General features: G+C 48.8%; 1 protein-coding gene across 1 annotated transcript in view; it reads right to left on the bottom strand.

Annotated features, from left to right (window-relative positions):
• BAIAP2L1 (BAR/IMD domain containing adaptor protein 2 like 1) overlaps nucleotides 1–21,216 on the bottom strand; it is a 107,097-nt gene that overhangs the window by 11,951 nt on the left and 73,930 nt on the right. The window contains exons 4-11 of the mRNA XM_003278053.3: nucleotides 17,129–17,190; nucleotides 16,950–17,021; nucleotides 13,891–14,028; nucleotides 12,196–12,348; nucleotides 8,862–9,029; nucleotides 7,192–7,339; nucleotides 2,756–2,963; nucleotides 1,494–1,571 (exon numbers count right to left, since the gene is read on the bottom strand). Coding sequence (XP_003278101.1) covers nucleotides 1,494–1,571; nucleotides 2,756–2,963; nucleotides 7,192–7,339; nucleotides 8,862–9,029; nucleotides 12,196–12,348; nucleotides 13,891–14,028; nucleotides 16,950–17,021; nucleotides 17,129–17,190 — 1,027 coding nt within the window. The remainder of the gene's footprint in view (nucleotides 1–1,493; nucleotides 1,572–2,755; nucleotides 2,964–7,191; nucleotides 7,340–8,861; nucleotides 9,030–12,195; nucleotides 12,349–13,890; nucleotides 14,029–16,949; nucleotides 17,022–17,128; nucleotides 17,191–21,216) is intronic.

The following is a 21,216-nucleotide window of genomic DNA, read 5'->3' on the forward strand; positions in this document are numbered from 1 at the left end:
TCCCTGGTTCAAGTGATTCTCCTGCCTCAGCCTCCCAAGTAGCCACGATTACAGGCGCCTGCCACCACACCCGGCTAATTTTTTTGTTTTTTTGTTTGTTTGTTTGTTTGTTTTTGTTTTAAGTAGAGACAGGGTTTCATTATGCTGGCCAGGCTGGTCTCGAACTCTTGATCTCAGGTGATCTGCCTGCCTCAGTCTCCCAAAGTGCTGGGATTACAGGCATGAGCCCCTGCGCCTGGCCAAAAAATTATTTAAAAGACATGACAAAAGAGAGGAAACCTTTTAAATTAGGGGCTGGCTCTTGATTGATTTAATCTAAGGAAAGAAATTGGAGACTAGCAAAAGCTAGAGTGAGCAATGAGCTAAGAGTTAAAAAAAAAAAAAAAAAAAGTGTAAACACTTGAAATTTTAACATCCTAAAAGTGTTACTCAGTTTTTGTTCCCCAGCACAATGGCATTTTAGCTCTTCTGCTAGGGATGAAGATTGCAGATAGCAACAGACCCTGGGGAATGCAGCATCGGACCTGGAGGCCTTCTACCTGGCTAGCTGGATGGGTTATGGGGGTTTCGTGAACTTCGATCCTCCCGCCTAAGCCTCCAGAGTAGATGGGACAATGGGCATATGCCACTATGCCCTGGCTAATTGTTTATTTTTTTGTAGAGATGGGGGTCTTGCTATGTTGTGCAGGCTGGTCTTGAACTTGTGGCCTCAAGTAATCCTCCTGCCTCCATCTCCCAAAGTGCTGGGATTACAGGCACGAGCCACCGTGCCCGGCCAGTTTCCTCATTTTTTAAAGTGGGGGCCCACCTCATGGGGCTGCTATGAGAATTAAGTGAGCAAATCAATGCAAAGCCCTTTGGACAGTCTCTAGGCGATAACTACTGTTATTATCTGATCTGGAACACGGATTTGGGGGTTTTCGTCATGGAGGTGCTCAGCAAAGCCCATCAGTGTATTTCAAGCCATGGGAGTGGACGAGATGGCCCAGCACAGGCAGAAAGGACGGACCCAGGGTGACCCCCAAGAACACTGATGTTTAATTCATGGGCAGAAGCGGGGTGCAAAGAGCTGGTGAGGCAGAAGACAAACAGAGCACAGGTCAAGCAGCCGGGGCCAGAGAACATTCCAGAAAAAGCATACAACAGCGTTAAGGGCTGTAAGATAAGGATGGTAAGATAAGTGTAAGATAAGGATGGAAAACACATGCCTTGGGTTTAGCGACCAGGAGGTGCAGGGGATAGGGAGGGAGTTTCAGAGGGCCGCAGGACTGTGGGGAGTAGGTGGCCTGGGCTGGGTCTCCTCACGGCAGCAAAGCTCGGGGACAACAGAAATCACGGCAGACAGCACTGTGAGCTGCGGTCTCATCTCTGACTAGTCCACGAGAGCTGAGGCTTAGGGCAGGGCCTGCGATAGAGCTGGACAGTGGTGTGTTATGGAAATGACAGGGCAGGGGTTTCTGTTGCTGGGAGACCTCAGCCACGTTCAGGGCTACCTTGGAGTGGGCTCAGTCACTGCTTCTGTCTCATTTTCTTCCAGCAACTTCGTGTATGACGATGGGAACCAACCCCTCCTACCGGCAAAGAGGGAGAAAAGACCCTATCAGCAGTAGACAAGTGGACAGCAACCCCCTCAACAGCCTGGTGAGAGCTCAGGGCAGACTGGTCCACTGCTCCAGAAACGCCCACGTGTGCAGGAAATGAAATTAAGGCTTTTAATAGGTAAATATGGACTTTCACGTACACTGAACAATGTGTATTGTTAATTTTTCTTTTTTTTTTTTTTTTTTTTTAATAGAGACAGGGTCTCGCTCTGTTGCCCAGGCTGGAGTGCAGTGGTGCGATCACAGCTCACAGCGGCCTCAAGCAATCCCCCCGCCTCAGCATCCGAGTAGCTGTGACTAGAAGTGTGCACCACCATGCCTAGCTAAAAAGCAATATATGTTGTATGTATAACATTAATTTGATTTGGATTACTCCTCTTTTTTTTCTGTATTGGTTTTAATACATCTGAACAATCTGTCTAGAAAACTGACAAGCTAGTTACAGGAAGGCTTATGCACATAATTATGGCTGAAATTAAGAGGATTGCATTCAAACTACCTACGTGCTAAACCTTAACAAAGTATATCTGATATGCAGATTATCCTCAATAAATCAAATGCTAATTTTATTTTATTTTATTTATTTTTTTGAGATGGAGTCTTGCTCTGTCACCCAAGGCTGGAGTGCAGTGGCGCTCACTGCAACCTCTGCCTCCCAGGTTCAATCCCAGATTGTCCTGCCTCAGCCTCCCGAGTAGCTGGGATTACAGGCGCCTGCCACCACACCCGGCTACTTTTTGTATTTTTAGTAGAGATGGGGTTTCACTATGTTGGCCAGGCTGGTCTGGAACTCCTAACCTCAGGTGATCTGCCCACCTCAGCCTCCCAAAGTGCCGGGATTGCAAACATGAGCACTGCACCGGCCAAATGCTAATTTAAAAAAAAAAAAACAACAAAAGAATGTTTAAACTACTTTCAGAGAGGTGCCTTCATATGCTGTAATAACTATGCATGCATCAAATGTATCTCTACATGCACAGACAGATAGAAAATAGCCTGGGATCGAATAACTTGAGTTAACTAAACTAGAACTAAACCATAAACTTAACTTTGGCTAAAACGTGAGCATGTCCACAAAGACAATTTGCAGCTTGGCTGCTCTGGAAGGGAGGGGCCGTCTGGAGCCCTGCGGGGACCACCACGCCCAGACTTACGCCTTGGACACGTCGTGTTCTCCATAGAGCCAGCCATCCTTCTCCTCGGGGATGAGCAGCGTGATGACGTCTCCCTGTGCAAAGCTGAGTAAGGTCTTGTTGGTGCCCGCAGTGTGCGGGAAGATGGTCTTCACTTTCTGCTTCTTCATCATGTTCAGTCCCGTTGCAACCGAAACTGATCGCTGTAAACTGGGATCTTCGGAAGTACCTGTTGGAGGGAGTGTAGCAGTAATGGCTTTTCGAAGCATGAGAATCAATAGGCACGTTCCAATGAGCAAACCCCAGGAATCCACCTATTCTCATCTTGCCAACAATGCTCCTTCCACGGAAACTGACCCTGTCCTATTTTCTCGCTTTGATCATTGCCCAGAAGGGACAGGGACTGTTGAGAAACAGAGGCAGTGTGCAGCCTGAAGGCATGCACCGTGCAGAAGAGGATCCCTGCGGCTGCGGGCTCTTTTCCAGGCCCAAGGACAAGGCAGCGTGTGCCGGGTTGATCTGCTGCACTATGCTTTAGCCAGGATGGCTCTTCTTAGAGAGGCAAACCACTCCGACACCAAACTGCCCTCACAATTCCAATTGCGAAGGCAGGCTAGGGCCACAAACCCAATTGCCAATGTCCACAAAGAAAAGAAGGAAGCTGGAAATGCAGTCGGTCTTGCCATGCTGGCCGCTCAGCTTCTCACCCCCAGGCCTAAGAAGGACGAGGTGAGGATGAGTTCCATTTACAGAGTCCTCACCAGGTGCCAGTCACCGATCTCAATGTCTCACAGCTGCCATCCCGCCAGGCTCCCAGGAGGAAGGCGCTGCTATTATCCACAGGACAGACCCCACAGCTGGCAAGTGGCTGGGCCTGGAACCAGCTAGGGCAGGTTTGTCCCATACTCTCTACTCATGAGCACGAGGCTGTGCTGTTCATGTCTCCATTCAAACACAGGCTGATATTTCCACTCCAGGGGAAAAAAGGTAGAAAAAAAATATATATATATACGTATGTATATACATTTGAGACAGAGTCTCACTCTGTTGCCCAGGCTGGAGTGCAGTGGCAGGATCACAGCTCACTGCAGCCTGGACTTCCCAGGCTTAAAGGATCCTCCCTCCTCAGCCTCCTAAGTAGCTGGGACTAAAGGCACACACCACCATTCCAGGCTCATTTTTAATTTTTTTTGTAGAGACGGTGTCTCGCTATGTTGCCCAGCCTGGTCTTGACCCCCTGGCCTCAAGTGATCCTCCCACCTTGGCCTCCCAAAGTGCTGGGATTACAGGTGTGAGTCACTGTTCTGGCCCTTTTTTTTTCCGTTCAAATTTTCCCAGGCTAGTAATATAGCAAGCATCTTTCATTTAAAACAATGCAAGATCTCTTTCTGCTTTATTCTTGCAGATTCTTCATGATTACAACATAAACCTTGCGCCCCCTTAACCTGCTACTCTCGACCTCGCTGGGGTTGAACCCACCAGCAATTTTCTTTTTCGAGACAGAGTCTCACTGTGTCTCCCAGGCTGGAGTGCAGTGGTGTGATCTGGGCTCACTGCAACCTCCACCTCCTGGGTTCAAGTGATTCTCCTGCCTCAGCCTCCTGAGCAGCTGGGATTACAGGTGCGTGCCACCATGCTTGGCTAATTTTTGTATTTTTAGTAGAGACAGGGTTTCACCATATTGGCCAGGCTGGTCTTGAACTTCTGACCTCGAGATCCACCTGCCTCGGCCTCCCAAAGTGCTGGGATTACAGGCATGAGCCACTGCGCCCAACCCTTCACCAGCAATTTTCATTCTGCTTTTACCAGTAAGAACCAGAGTCATCTGAATCACTGGGATGCATACAGTATTACATACTTTAACTGTGTATTTTAGTTAACTGACAGGACTTCCTTCAAAGGCAAATGCCTACACACCATCATCTTCCTCTGCTGGGCCATCCTAGTCATCATTCTGGAAAACTCTGTTCTTTTGCCCAATAGCTTCACATGTTCCGGTACAGGGCTCTCTCTCACAAACAGCTTGACTGCTGCAACCTTCACACCATGGGGGCCTGTGAGACACCCCACGTGGATGGGTTGGGGCCACGGCACAGGTCTTGAGAGTCCTGGGTGCTAAAGACTGTGCAGAAGGATGGGGTCTGACCAGTGAAGCAGCCGGCAACATCTGCAGACAGTAACTGGCTCCAACTTTTGTTTTTGTCGCACTGTCACCCAGGCTGGAGTGCAGTGGTACGACCTCGGCTCATTGCAACCTCCACCTTCTGGGTTCAAGTGATTCTCATGCCTCAGCCTCCTGAGTAGCTGGGATTACAGGCGTGAGCTACCACGCCCCGCTAGTTTTTGTATTTTTAGTACAGACGGGGTTTCACCACGCTGGCCGGGCTGGTCTCGATCTCCTGACGTCGTGATCCGCCCGCTTCGGCCTCCCAAAGTGCTGGGATTACAGGCGTGAGCCACTGTGTCCGGCCCCAACTTGTTGAAATATAGTCAACAGAATTAAGAAATCCAAGTTGGAACTTAAGTTCTTCACAGAGCATGCAGTGCTCTGTTAGAGATGATGAAAAACACTGATTAGAATTCAAACCAGTTGGGCATGGTGGCTCACACCTGTAATCCCAGCACTTTGGGAGGCCCAGGCGGGTGGATCACCTGAGGTCAGGAGTTCGAGACCAGCCTGGCCAACATGGTGAGGCCCCGTCTCTACTAAAAATACAAAAATTAGCCAAGCTTGGTGGTGCATGCCTGTAGTCTCAGCTACTTGGGAAGCTGAGGCAGGAGAATCACTTGAACCTGGGAGGTGGAGGTTGTGGTGAGCTGAGATCGCGCCACTGTGCTCCAGCCTGGGCAACAGAGTGAGACTTGATCTCAAAAAAAAAAAGAAATTTCAAACCAAGCTTATTAGTAAGCTTAATGATCATAATTTTGTCATGTTGATAATTATAAAGTGCTGGGAAAGGAAGAGCGTGGTCCCTTTAAGTGATACGGAACTGGAAGGAAAGTGCTGGGTAGAGGAGGGTGTGGTCTCTGGCTAGGGTTCCACTCCCACGGACCTAGGTGAGGACAGGCATTTCCTGCCCAAATGTTGCATTTCCCAAGACCACTCTGGCCTGCCATGCCCCCATCCTGTGCTTATAAAAACCCTCAAGACCCTAAGCAGGCAGACACACAAGCTGCCGAACGTTGAAAGGAGCACGTTGCTGGAGGAACAAACACAGTGGCTAGGTGTCAAGAGGGAGGCACCGACAGGCTCCAGCACGCTGGCAGGCCACTGAACAGAATGACATGGAGTTTGGCTGCGACAGGTGGCCAAGGTCACTGAGTGGCCCGACTCCAGGGGAAAACCTTCCCACTCTATCCCCTCCTGACTTCCCCCATCTGCTGAGAGCTACCTCCACTCAATAAAACCTTGCACTCATTCTCCAAGCCCACGTGTGATCCGATTCTTCTGGTACACCAAGGCAAGAACCCGGGATACAGAAAACCCTCTTTCCCTGTGACAAGGTAGAGGGTGTAATTGAGCTGGTTAACACAAGCCACCTATAGACTAAAACTAAAACTAAAAGAGCTCACGGTAACATGCGCCCACTGGGGCTTCAGCTGTAAACATTCATCCCTAGACACTGCTGTGAGGTGGGAACCCCACAGCCTGCCGTCTGTCTACTCCCCTAGAGGTCTGAGCACGGGGGCACTGAAGAGGCGAGCCACATCTCCATCGCAGGCCCTGCAAGGGGGACAAAGGAACCTTTCCCATTTCAATGTGAACTTTTATAGCTAATTTTATTGCAAAAAAAGTTTTATTACAATTGCCACCAAATATGGAACACACAGCGAGGCTATGCATGTTTCTTATTTATTGATTGATTGACCGATGGATTGGCTGAGACAGTTTCCCACTTGTCACCCAGGCTGGAGTGCAGTGGTGTGATCTCAGCTCACTGCAACCTCTGCCTTCTGGGTACAAGCGATTCTCCTGCCTCAGCCTCCCAAGTAGCTGGGATTATAGGCAGGCACCACCACGCCTGGCTATTTTTTGTATTTTTAGTAGCGATGGGGTTTCATCATGTTGGCCAGGCTGGTCTCAAACTCCTGACTTCAGGTGATCCACCTGCCTTAGCCTCCCAAAGGGCTGGGATTACAGGTGTGAGCCACCATGCCTGGCCTCCATTTATCTGTAAATAGATAATTCTCAACAGTATGTTTACTCTGGATAAACATCAGTCAGTGCGTAGAACTGGTAAATGTCAGAGAAATGTATCACTTATCAGAGCGTCTCACAGTCTACTCCTGTATTTCTTCTGAACTCACGCTCTGCAAAGCCAGGGCTGAATGTATCCACCATACCTGCTTGTTTACCCCCAGACCTTGCAATACATTTATCCAAAATATTTATTTCACAGCTTATCTTAAAACAAATGTAAAAGGTATCTTCAAATAAATCAGACTGAATCTCTTACCTGTTGAATTATTTACCCGTTGTGAATTTGAGGCAGCCGTGGCTGGGTTATTAAACATATCAATCAAGGGACTGGTATATGCTCTGCCTGAAGGAGCGGGGGGCATCTTTGGTGAGCATTTAGAAAGGGTGTTGGAATCTTTCCTAACCTGTGAAAAATTCTTTATTAGTCCAATATTAGTATAATGCAGAACTGGAATTACACAGATTCCCAAGGCTGTTTTTTTTTTTAAATAACAGGCTATTTATTTATTTATTTATTTTGAGACAGAGTATTGCTGTGTTGCCCAGGCTAGAGTACAGTGGCGCGATCTTGGCTCACTGCAACCTTCGCCTCCCGGGTTCAAGTGATTCTCGTGCCTCAGCCTCTCGAGTAGCTGGATAACAGGCACGTACTACCACGTCCGGCTATTTTTTGTATTTTTAGTAGAGACGAGGTTTCACCATGTTGGCCAGGCCGGTCTCAGACTTCTGACCTCAAGTGATCCACCTGCCTAGGCCTCCCAAAGTGCTGGGATTACAGGTGTGAGCCACCATGCCTGGCCACATTTCAGGGGATTTGAGATGGGCAGAAAGAGTGGATCCATGTGTTCAAAGTACCTGCTGCATCCCAGTCTCCACAAAGAGCCCAAGTTCAAAGATCAGCAAACTACGAATGTGTGAATTCATTACTGTGAATACTTTGACGCCTATTTCTGTTCCTGAAGTGCCTTACGTTGTGATGAATGCCATCAGAGTGTCTAATTTATTCTGAGACACCTATACTTCCTTCCTTGGGAGTAAACTTAGTTGGAATGATTACAATTAAAAACAGTAAGTATGGCTGGGTGCGGTGGCTCACGCCTGTAACCCCAGCACTTTGGGAGGCCGAGGTGGGTGGATCACGAGGTCAGGAGATCGTGACCATCCTGGCTAACATGGTGAAACACCGTTTCCACTAAAAATACGAAAAAATTAGCCAGGCATGGTGGGGGGTGCCTGTAGTCCCAGCTACTCGGGAGGCTGAGGCAGAAGAATGGCGTGAGCCCAGGAGGTGGAGCCTGCAGTGAGCCGAGATTGCGCCACTCACTGCACTCCAGCCTGGGCGACAGAGCAAGACTCCGTCTCAAAAACAAAAAAACACAAAAAAACAAAACAGTAAGGATAAAATTTCCAAAACAAAGATAATAGCGCCAAACATAGTATAAAACATGTGCCCAGCTTATGGTGGTTCATGCCTGTAATCCCAGCACTTTGGGAAGCCGAGGCAGACAGATCATGAGGTCAGGAGTTTGGGACCAGCCTGACCAACATGGCAAAACCCTGTCTCTACTAATAATACAAAAATTAGCCTGGCATGGTGGTGCGCCCCAGTAATCCCAGCTACTGAGGAGGCTGAGGCAGGAGATCACTTGAACCTGGGAGGTGGAGGTTGCAGTGAGCCGAGATCACTCCACTGTACTCCAGCTGGGGCGACAGAGCAAGAAAGACTCCACCTCAACAACAACAACAACAAAAAACAAACATGTGCCCAGTTACCTTCACCCCTAAAGGTAAAGGGATAGAGGTGCGAAAAGGTGGTCCTGGAAGTAATAAAGGAGGACCTGTGATTCCCACCAACACAGGCAAATTTGGCCCAGATCAAGTTAGGAAACACATGATTGAAATCTGGAAGAGAAAACTGGTTCCTACCACATTGCTTCTCTCAATCATGGGTGAAGGCTGAGGCGTTCCGGACACGGGGGTAGAGGCTGGGGTCTTTATTTCTTCGATCATATTCATGATTTTCTCTGGCACTTTGATGGCATCAATACAGGTCTCCTGCCACAGAGGCAGCTTGGAATTCAGTAGTTCTGCAGACTGCAAAGCCAAAAGAAGAAGACTAAAGACAAAGAAGATTGTCTGAAGAGCTGAGAAAAATGACAGCACGTCATATCGCTGATAACAGATTACTGGCTTAGCACCAGGAGTGTGGGGGCTCTGGGTTAAACTCGGTGAGCACTTTAAGCACCTAGAGGATCAGCTGTGTCTCACCAGCTGAGAGGGGCAAAGGCTCTGACTCAAAAGGAAATTTCCTGATCCCTCAGTGTGAATATAGAGCATGGGACTAATACGGGGATGGTAAATGGTTAAGAACAAGAACAGAAACTCAAAGGGAGGGAGTGAGCAATCTGTATGAATCCCGTTTTCCAGGTGGCCCCAGAAACGCCAACCATCACTTTCTCCCTCCCACTCCTACTAAAAGCAGTGCCTCCAACGCAGGCCACCAGCCCGGGAGTTGACTCTGACTGATTCAGACATTAGAGAAGTTAATCAGACACTGTCCTGAGAGTCTGTCTATGGGGAAGAGGGACTGTGGGTGAGTGGTGGGCAGTGCTGAGGGACGCCCCCACCACAGGCCAAACAAGGCTTTGCAGAGCAGACCTGACCAGCAGGGGCGAGAACTCGCAACCCTGGAGGCAGAGCGCCCCTCCAGCACCCACAAGCCTGGCTCTGCTCCTGACAACTGGACTCTCAGAGGCCCCCCCAAGCGCTTCTAGTGAACACCTTTTCTGAACAGCACTCTGGTTGGGAAAGGGGAGGCAGGAGCCTGTCCTGCGGCTGTGTGCATGGCACTCACACTGCTTTTACTCAGCCTCTGAGTTTATCAAGAGTGGTGGGGGGCTGATGTCAGTACTGGGGAAGGGCAAAGCCCCTCTCACACCACCCTGTCCCCAAATGCCACCCCACCCCCAACTGTCACCCTGACACTCTGCAGCACCGTGGACCAGCTGCTGGGCCTGCTTCATCCCAACTCCACAGAAAGGACTGGGGTGCTTTAGCTGAATTAAGGGAAGTCACAAAACCAGTTTTCAGATACTTGAAGAAACTTCCAGTATAGAAAGGAGCAGATTTGGTCTGCGTCATTCTATAAAGCATTACTGGGACCGATGGTTAAGTCTAAGAAAGACTCTGCTGATAACTGGAGCTCCCTGAAAAGGTGCTAGGCTGCCTCATGACATGGTGGGGACGTCATGCAGGAAGAGAACCTCGAGGTCACCTCTGTCCTCTCCAGCCTGCGACCCCAGTGCCACAGGATGCCCTCACTCTGGGAAGAGAAGATTCTAAAGTGAACTCTACATTCCCGAAACTAGTACAGACGTGCTGTTGACAAAAGTGATCACCTAATACAGCAATTATTTCCTTTGCTGTAACCATTTTCTTCTTCTTTTTTGAGAGAGGATTTTGGCTCTGTCACCCAGGCTGGAGTGCACTGGCACAATCACAGCTCACTGCAACCTTGAACTCCTGGGCTCAAACAATCCTTCCATCTCAGCCTCCTGAGTAGCTGGGGCCACAGGTGCACACCACCACACCCGGCTAATTAAAACTTTCTTTTTTTGGTAGAGATAGGGTCTCGCTATGTTGCCCAGGCTGGTCTGGAACTCCTGGGCTCAAGTGATCCTCCTGCCTTGGTTTCCAAAGAGCTGGGATTATAGGCATGAGCCACTGTGCCTGGCCTGCTGTACTCATTTGAAATCTTATTTAGTTTAGGGAGCTGAATATTCCTTTTTCTTCCTTTTTTTTTTTGAGACAGAGTCTTGCTTTGTTGTCCAGGCTGGCGTGTAGTGGTGTGATCTGGGCTCACTGCAACCTCAGCCTCCTGGGTTCAAGCAATTCTCCTTCCTCAGCCTCCTGAGTAGCTGGAATTGCTGGTGCCCACCACACGTGATTACTTTTTGTATTTTTAGTAGATACAGGGTTTCACCATGTTGGCCAGGCTGGTCTCAAACTCCTGACCTCAAGTGATTTACCCACTTTGGTCTCCCAAAGTGCTGGGATTACAGGAGTGAGCCACCATGCCCAATCCTGAATATTCCTTAAAGTTGTAAAAAGTTTACAGAAAATACAACATTTGCATACATACAAGGCCAAAGTATTTTTCCTTTAAAACAAAGACAAAGCTGACTTATATTCAAGCTCTTGCAAAGCTTCTCCTATATTGGAACATTCTCTAACTTTACTATGAACAACAATGAATTTCTGATCTCAACCAGTTCTAGTTTTGGATGTTTACAAAGGCCCGACAGAGTTCATAATTTAAAACAAAGGGAAGGAAATGTGACATGTGTTGCATAATGATTCCTGGGGGTTCGCACCTCACAGCTGTGTGTGTTGGAAGGAGGGTGATGAGGTCATTCAGTTGAATAAACCAGGAACCAATACCACCAAGAGGAATGAATGCATCACTGAGCCCAGCTGTCCTGATGTGCGTGAATGGGGGCCCGTGGGCTGGGGCAGAGCTGCCTGTGACCCCCGGACATGGACCCATGAAGGGAGCATCTCAAATCGCCCAGGTGGGGTAGACCTGAGCCCGCTGGGACTCACCAGCAGCCATGGTGAAGACACTGATGCTGAGGACACATCAGAAAGGGCCTGGGGAAAGCTGACTCGCAGGTGAGAAGAGCAAACACGTGCTATTTTTTAATGATGAAGCATTATTTTATGAAGGACTTTAAATATGGATGTATTATTAATTAATTAAACATTATACATGGACATTTGACCATTTCAGCTGTATTTCTATAAGTTTATATGTTCAAGTTGGCCAAACACAGTTTCTCTGGGATCTTTTCATTGGCAAAATGGCCCACTGCTTTATATTGGGCATGTGTGGAAGGTGAGTGGTGTGCATGTATGTATGTCTCTGTATGTATGGACTGATTGAGACAGGGTCCTGCTCTGTTGCTCAGGTTGGAGTGCAGTGGCACAATCATAGCTCACGGCAGCCTCAGCTCCCCAGGCTCAAGGGATCCTCCCACCTCAGCCTCCTGAGTAGCTGGGACTACAGGCACATGCTACCATGCCTGGCTAGTTTTCTTTTTTCTATTTTTTATAGACACAGAGTTTTGCCATGTTGCCCAGGCCCACCTCAGCCTCCCAAAGTGCTGGGATTACAGGCATGGGCCATGGCCCAGCCTTCTGGGGCATTTAAATATGAAATAAAGTTATTAATACACTCAAGGCAATTTGGCAGCACACCCACCTGTAAGTGATAATAATGTATGTGGTTTGCAAAGCCACAGTGCTTATCAACCAGAAAGCAGAAGCGCCTCTTCTCTTCAAGCAGAGCCTCTTTGCAACCATCTGCAATGAATTTCTGGATTTCACTCTGACGAGAAGTAACGGTCTCCACGTACTAAAATATAATAATAATAATAATAATAATTACATAAGTATGACATGAGCATCAGATAGAGTGCAGCCTGATGTTTATCTTCTGCCATCTTTACGCCTGCTTTATTTAAATAATAGAGTAAATACATGAGAGGAAAGAATGCTGTAACCTGACCTAAGCAGATACCATCGTTCTCCTTGAGGTCTCTGACTCATGTGCAGAGAGAAGTTGCCCAAGGGCTTGACATTCCCACGGGGCGATTTGCACAAATATTACTTTGTACTCCAGAGATATGATCATGTCCTACTGGAAAGCACCATGGGCTTTGGAACCAGAAAGTTCCGGGTTTAAACCCAGTTCCAAATGCCAACAATACGTGATATGCTTTGGCTGTGTCCCCACCCAAATCTCATCTTGAATTGTAGCTCCCATAATTCCTATGTGTTTCAGGAGGGACCTGGTGGGAGGTAATTGAATCATGGGGGCAGGTCTTTCCCGTGCTATTCTTGTGATAGTGAATAAGTCTCACAAGATCTGATGGCTTCATAAGGGGGAGTTTCCCTGCACAAGCTCTCTCTTTGCCTGCTGCCATCCATGTAAGATGTGACTTGCTCCTCCTTCCCTTCCGCCATGATTGTGAGGCCTCCCCGGCCATGTGGAACTGTGAGTCCATTAAATCTCTTTCTCTCGTAACTTGCCCAGTCTTGGGGTATGTCTTTATCAGCAGCATGAAAATGGACTAATATGATTTAACCTAAGCCTCATTTTCTCCATCTGTACAATGGGAATACTAACACTGATTATGGAGAGTCCCTCCTTCTTTCAGAGCCAGGATAAGAAGCCCATGTTTTGGCAGGAGGTCACTGATTAATTATACTTAACTCAGGAAAACTCTACAGCCTTCAGCTCTCAGTCAAAATGCTTATTTTTAAAAACTGATAATTATATATTTATAGGGCACATGTGATAATGATCAAAGCAGGGTCCTTGGGTGCCCATCACCTCAAGTTCTTATTATTTCTATGTGTTGGGAACATTCCAAGACCTCTCTTCTAACTATTTTGAAATAATGCATTGCTGTTAACTATAGTCACCCTACTCGGCTATTGGACACTAGAACTTATTTCTTATTTCTATGTTTGGACCCATTAACCAACCTCTCCTTCATCCACCCCCCAGTTGACACACTGACCATCCTCAGCTATCTAGAGAATGACAGGTAACCGTCATTCTACTCCCCACTTCCATGACATCAACTTCAAAATTTTTCTTTTTTTTTTTTTCTGCAACCTCTGCCTCCCAAATTCAAGCAATTCTCCTGCCTCAGCCTCCTGAGTAGCTGGGACTACAGGTACCTGCCATCACCCCAGCTAATTTTTGTAGAGGTGGGGTTTCACCACATTGGCCAGGCTGGTCTCGAACTCCTGACCTCATATGATCCTACTGCCTCAGCCTCCCAAAGTGCTGGGATTACAGGTGTGAGCCACCATGCCCAGCCAACCTCTCTTAAACTGTACAAATTGTCAACAACAAAAGAAAACAAGATATTGCTGAAAAGCTCACCTCAATTTCTTTGTGTTCATATTTGAGTGCGTTTCGGCTTCCTTGGCTTTTCCTTCTGATCTTCTTCAACTCAGCTTGGGATTTCTCCAAAGACTCTAATTTATTCTTGTGTTCTGTTTGGTATCTTTTTAGAGTTGCCTGTAGGTTAAATGGCTGTGCTTATTTTACTGTGGCACCACACAAGTTGTCACACAGTTGCTTTTACTCACACTTCTACTGTGTGTGGCTCACCGGGGCCCTGAAACCCTCACTTCATGCCATCCTCACATTGGCTGGGGCCCCCACACCCACACCAGTTCACACCATCCTCCTGCTGGCCGGGGTCCCCATGCCCACATTTCGCACCATCCTCATGCTGACCAGGGCCCTCACCCCTCAGTTCACACCATCTGCACGTTGGCTGGGACCCTCACCACACAGTTTACATCATCCTCACACTGCCCAGGGCCCTCACTCCTCATTTCACACCATCCTTACGCTGGCTGGGACTGTCACCCCGCAGTTCACACCATCTCCATGTTGGCTAGGACCCTCACCCCGCAGTTCACATCATCCTCACACTGGCCAGGGCCCTCACTGATTTCACATCATCTGCACAATGGCTGGGACCCTCACCCTGCAGTTCACACCATCCACACACTGGCTGGGACCCTCACTCATTTCACACCATCCTTACATTGGCTGGGACCATCACCCCACAGTTCACACCATCTGCATGTTGGCTAGGGACCCTCACCCCACAGTTCACATCATCCTCACACTGGCCGGGGCCCTCGCTCCTCATTTCACATCATCCTTATGCTGGCTGGGATTGTCACCCCACAGTTCACACCATCTGCACGATGGCTGGGACCCTCACTCTGCAGTTCACACCATCTGCATGCTGGCTGGGACCCTCACCCCACAGTTCACACCATCCTCACACTGGCCGGGGCCCTCACTCATTTCACACCATCCTTATGCTGGCTGGGACCCTCACCCCTGCAGTTCACACCATCTGCACAATGGCTGGGACCCTCACTCTGCAATTCACACCATCTGCATGCTGGTTGGGACCCTCACCCTGCAGTTCACACCATCCACACACTGGTTAGAACTCTCACCCCTCAGTTCACATGGCCTCCTTCATTCAACTTAAACATCTTGGCTTTGTTCTAAAGGTTACTGTTTAAATGAGGAGCCCCCGACCAGAAGGCAAGTCTCTGAGGACATCTTCTCTTTCTTTTATTCCTTCTTTCCTCAAAGGCTTTTTGATGCTGGGTGGTTAACTTTCTTCTGCCACCCAAAGTCTCAAAGTCCTATCCAAAGCACTTAGCCACCAAGGTGGTTGCAGCAAGCTGAGATCACACCACTGCATTCTCCGCCTCCTGGGTTCAAGCAATTCTTGTGCCTCAGCCTCTCCAGTAGCTGGGATTACAGGCGCATACCACCACGCTCGGCTGTATTTTTAGTAGAGACGAGGTGTCACTATGTCAGCCAGGCTGGTCTCGAAATCCTGACCTTGGATCCACCCACCTTGGCCTCCCAAAGTGCTGGGATTACAGGCGTGAGCCACCACGCCCAGCGAACACAGGGTCTTAAAGGGACCCGCGTCAGAATTCAAATCCCTGTTTTGCCTATAATCTGTGAAGTGCAGATAAGAAGGGTGTCTGGCCGGCACGGTGGCTCACACCTCTAATCCCAGCACTTTAGGAGGCCAAGGCAGGTGGATCACGAGGTCAGAAGTTTGAGACCAGCCTGGCTGAGATGGTGAAACCCCGTCTCTACTAAAAAACACAAAAATTAGACGGGTGCAATGGTGGGTGCCTGTAATCCCAGCTAACTGGGAGGCTGAGGTAGGAGAATCGCTGGAACCCAGGAGGCGGAGGTTGCAGTGAGCCCCGAGATCACGCCACTGCACTCCAGCCTGGGCAACAGAGCAGGACTCCACCTCAAAAAAAAAAAAAAAAAAAAAAAAAAGAAAAAAAAGAATGGTGTCTATGTTTCGGAGTTTCTGAAGGGATAACAATTAGATACCATATGTAAATCACTTGGCATGAAATGCACCTTAGCAGCTGTCTGGGTCCTGTGGCCTCCTGCCGGGAGGGTGCAGCCAGGCCGCAGTCCTCACGACGACGACAGGGGAGGGATGATTCCAGGGCAACTCGCACACTCACTGCCACACGGGGGTCTGGGTGAGCAGAAAGGGGACTTTGGTGGCAGGAGAAAGTTAAGTACTCTATAGCAGCAAGGGAAGATGGCAAGAGCCCTCAATACCGGGGCTATAGGGCCACCCTGAAGGGGACCTGCAGAAACCTGCTGGAATGGACAAAAGTGGACAGAGAAGGGGCGCCATGCAGGAGCAGTCTCTGCAGATGGGCCAGGGCACGCCGGGAGCCCCAGACGGCGCTCTCCCGCACACCACCCACAGCCTGAAGTGCTGCTGGCTTAGGAAGTGTTACGTCTGCATCAGCTGCAGCGACACAAGCACAAATGTCCTAGAGCGTGAATGTGTTCTGTGAAGACAATGCTTTCTGGAAGCAGTGTGATTTCCTGTAATACTTTTTCCTATGCTTTTTTTTTTTTTTGAGATGGAGTCTTGCTCTGTCGCCTGGGCTGGAGTGCAGTGGCACGATCTCGGCTCACTGCAACCTCTGCCTCCCGGGTTCAAGCCATTCTCCTGCCTCATCCTCCCGAGTAGCTGGGATGACAGGCACGCGCCACCATGCTCGGCTAATTTTTTTTGTATTTTGAGTAGAGACAGGGTTTCACTATGTTGGCCAGGCTGGTCTTGAACTACTGAACTGAAGTGATCCACCTGCCTCGGCCTCCCAAAGTGCTGGGATTACAGGCATGAGCCACCGCACCTGGCCCCTATGCTTTCTAATAAGATCCCAAGTGTTAGCGAAAACCAGCCCATGCAGCTCAAAGGGAGGTTGTCGGTTTCATGCATCTGGGCATCATCAACATGGAGCTTCACTCCTGTCTGCTGCTGATGTGTCAACAGTGGGAACAAGTTCTCCCCAGGCTGGGAGGTCAGACAGCCCAAGGCTGGGGCTGGAGGAAAACCATGCACTTACGTTCATGTATTTCACGTCAAGTTCTATCTTCTTCTCCAGCTCATGGATAATCTCTTTGTGGAATTTTTTAAACTGTTAACAAAAGGAAATAAATTCATACCAGATTTGAGACTTTAAGCAATATAAGTTCTAAAACCTGAAACGAGTGTATTTTGTAAACAGAAACACAGATCACGTACATTTTCATCAAGACTCTCGTTGAGTTTCTTGTGGGTACTTGAAATCTCTATGAGGACATGTCCTGGGAACAAAAGCAGATATGTTAGCGGGAAGCCACTGTATATTTTTTTGTTTTGAGGCAGAGTTTTTGCTCTGTTGCCCAGGCTGGAGTGCAAAGGCACACTCTGGCTCGCTGCAACCTCTGCCTCCCGGGTTCAAACTATTCTCCTGCCTTAGCCTCCCAAGTAGCTGGATTACAGGTGTGCACCACCATGCCCGGCTAATTTTTTGCATTTTTAGTAGAGACAGGGTTTCACCATGTTGGCCAGGCTGGTCTTGAACTCCTAACCTCAGGTGATCAACTGCCTTGGCCTCTCAAAGTTCTGGGATTACAGGTGTGAGCCGCCGCGCCAGGCCCATTGAACAGTTTTGTAAAGTATTAGGAAAAGTGAAACAGGGCAGGGAAACACAGAAATACACTGTCCTCAGAGTCTCTAAGCATCATCCCTGAGACATATCAGGAGCACGACAGGGTCCCCACAGTGGCTTCCAGGGGGACACAGCTGAGAGCAAACAGCTTCTACAACATAATTAATCAGACAAATGCAAACTCTCTTCAAATTCACATGAGTCTTTCTGCTTTGTCTTTTGTTTTTTGAGACAGGGTCTGGCTCTGTCACGCAGGCTGGAGTGCAGTGGCGTGACCTTGGCTCACTGCAGCCTCCACCTCCTGGGTTCAAGTTATCCTTCCACCTCAGCCTCCCGAGTAGCTGGGACTACAGGCGTGTACCACCACTCAGCTATTTTTTTGGGACATTTTCTGGGAGGGTTTTTCACCATGTTGCCCAGGTTGGTCTTGAACTCCTGACCTCAAGTGATCCGCCCACCTCGGCCTCCCAAAGTGCTGGGATGACAGGTGTGAGCCACCGTACCTGGCCCACGTGGCCCTTTCTATATGTACTTTTTCCCTAAGCCAAGTTCTATATATCTGATTTAAATTTTGAAATTGTCTCACAAATGATTACTTCGGTCATCACAGTAGCTAACTCTAGGAATAAAAAATGATTTATTTTTATCGAATCCCCAGAGTAATCTGATTATCTGTCAGGCACGAGAGATAAAGCCTATTTCTTTTTTCTCACGTTAGTTCTTACAATGTTTTGGAAAATACTAACGCCAGGGGAACCCGCAGCAGGAAGAGTGCGCAGCCTTGCCTCTCCTGGGAATACACCAGCCCCTGAAACCAAGCGCAGTCACGTGACGGGCAGGATGCTCCAGGACAGAGGAGCCTCACTGCCGAGGGCAGCAATCAGGCCCCAGGGTTTGCAATCACATCTTTGCAGTGAGTGGCAGTGCGCCAGCTCTCTGCCACCTTTCTACAGGTGACATCTGATAAAGGTGAACAAGGGCCTGTCTCTGCCGACTTATCTGCAGTAACCAAATGGGTTTCCTAGGGTCTGACACCTAAGAAATGGGAGAAACACATAGAATAATGTGGAACCACCACCATCAAACAATGCCGACCAACAGCAAAATGTGCCGGCGGACCATCCTACAGCTCAGTGGCCAGATAAAAAGGAATTCCAGGCCAGTTGCGGTGGCTCATGCCTGTCATTCCAGCACTTTTGGGAGGCTGAGGTGGGAGGATCACGAGGTAAGGAGATCAAGACCATCCTGGCCAATACGGTGAAACCTAGTCTCTATTAAGAATACAAAAATTAGCTGGGCATGATGGTGCGTGCCTGTAATCCCAACTACTCAGGAGGCTGAGGTGGGAGAATTGCTTGAACCTGGGAGGTGGAGGATGCAGTGAGCCAAGATCGCGCCACTGCACTCCAGCCTGGGTGACAGAGTGAGACCCTGTCTCCCTGCCCCGCAAAAAAGGAATTCTAGTGGGGAACTGAAAGGCTGCAGGGGAGGAATCAGAATGAGGGCTGTGGTAGAATATAGGGAGAGAAAGCACAGACTGGACAATGGCCTCGGCTATGATCACCATACAAATGACCCTATCATGTCCTGTTCTAGGTACATTTGAAGACATGTGAGTCTGACACTGGCCACCCAGGCTTCCCTTGTCCCAGCTCAGGATTCAACCCTTGCTGAACATGACCATGCAGACATCCCATCGGGCACACCTCATCCTTGACGTGTCTCAAAGTGACCTCTCTGGCTGCCCTGCATTCTCTAATTCCAGCTCTCAGCTGCCAGCCAGCCAAGGATCAACCTCTCACCCACGTGTAATACCTGACGATCCCTTGGGGATACGAGGCCATCATCGGAGCCACCTGTAGGGTGCAGCCATGTCCCTTCCTAAGCTCTGTGATCTCTTCCCTGCCCAGGACAGAAGGCATGGGGAATGGCGTGTGAAGTCACCAAGACATGTTCACCAGGTGATCTGTTCCACCAGAGATGGCGGAGGATTTTCCCATCCAACCCCAGCACTCATGTCCCACCACGTGGGCTTTTGAGGAGGTCCTCTCTCATGCCTGCCCAACCCCAATGCCTGCTTCCATCCCTCATCCTCTCTCTGGACTCCCAGCTTGTTCTTTCCCGGATCACCTTCCTCACAGATGCCAGGGATCTTTCCAAAATGCAGGCGTAACATGTTGCTCCCCTGCTCCCCCCATGGTGTTCCAGGGAAACCAGCTCCCGAGCTGTACTTCAGAGCCCTCTGCAAACGGTGCTACCTAGACAAGGCGGGGTCAGAAGCTCTCAGATAAGCAGAACTTGCAGGGTTTGTGACAGGTATATAACCTAGTCCTTAAGCCCTGTGGGATTTTACGGGGCGCTCTGACGGAGTAACTCTATGGCTAAACACGGGGAGTAAAGACAGAACCATCCCAGTGCTCAGGGCTCCACCCTCCGAGTGAGCGAGCTTCCCACTCCACATCCTTAGCAACGCCGGCTTCATCTTCCAGAACGTGGCATGAGAAAACCGACAGACCAGAATTCTTCACAAAAGCCGCCTTCACACAGCCAAGAACATAATTCCATTACTGTGCCATTTTATAGCCCCTCAGTCATTTCAGACACAATCTCAGTTACTTTCACATCTATTTTAAACCCACAAACAATTCCTCACTGGGGATGAAATATAAACAACAACAAAACCCACTCCAGTTATTTAGAAAATCAGACACTCTATTCTTGGCAAGGGAGATCTACTTAAAATAAATAAATAAATAAACATCTAAAAATAACGTGGCTCAAAGCATTCGGTGATTTGAGCTAGAGGAAATGCATTCACATTTTTTTCTCATACTGTTCTCTTTCATGAACTTTATTTCCACAACCTTATATAATGTGGATCTCTGGGAAGCGTGCTGCCAAAACCAAGGTGTGTGCTGGGGTGGACGCCAACACCGTTGAACCTGGTGCTCCGGCCTGGTCGGGTCTCTGGGCACGCTCCATGCTCCTGCCCGTGGCTTCCCGCAGCGCGGGGGAGAGGCGCAGTGAAGCAGCTCTTTCACTCTGCGGGCAGGCCGGCAACACCTGGCCTTGTTATTCCTGTCCCTCACTGCTCCTGGAATTCAGATGCCGGCCTCACAGCAGCTGGCCGCCGCGGAGTCCGCGGTCACAGAAAGAATTAACACACATCTTGGCTGCGATTCTGCAAGTAGCCGAAAGAGTATCTTGAAGCGGAAGATGAAAACACCCTTTATGTTCGATCTGCAGAAGTTTCATCTTAAATAGGGCAAGTGTTACTTTATGTTTAAAATGCGATGCCACATGGGTTTGTTTGCTCTTAGTTCGGTAACCTACTTTTTCAGAAATTACATTTCAGAAGGGAGAAAAAAAACCCCTAAGGGTGGGGAGAAGCAGGCACAGCCTGGACTCAGATGAAGCAAAGCTAAGCATGCGCCCCAATAAGAACCACACCACTGTGCTGTGCACACTGGGGCGCCTGCTTCCTTTCTCCCCCAGTTATGTTTGGAGTCACCCTTTTGGGAAGAAACTCAGTGCCGTCATTACAGTACTGTGATTCAGTCTGAATAAGTGGCAATATACACGTATTTCAAAAGCAGGAACTCAACATAACTCAAAAGACATTTTCTACCATCAATTTTTCCTCAATATTCACAGAAATAATTCACACAGAGTGTTACAG

The sequence above is a fragment of the Nomascus leucogenys genome, chromosome 17, assembly GCF_006542625.1.
Source record: "Nomascus leucogenys isolate Asia chromosome 17, Asia_NLE_v1, whole genome shotgun sequence".
Classification (NCBI taxonomy): Eukaryota; Metazoa; Chordata; class Mammalia; order Primates; family Hylobatidae; genus Nomascus; species Nomascus leucogenys.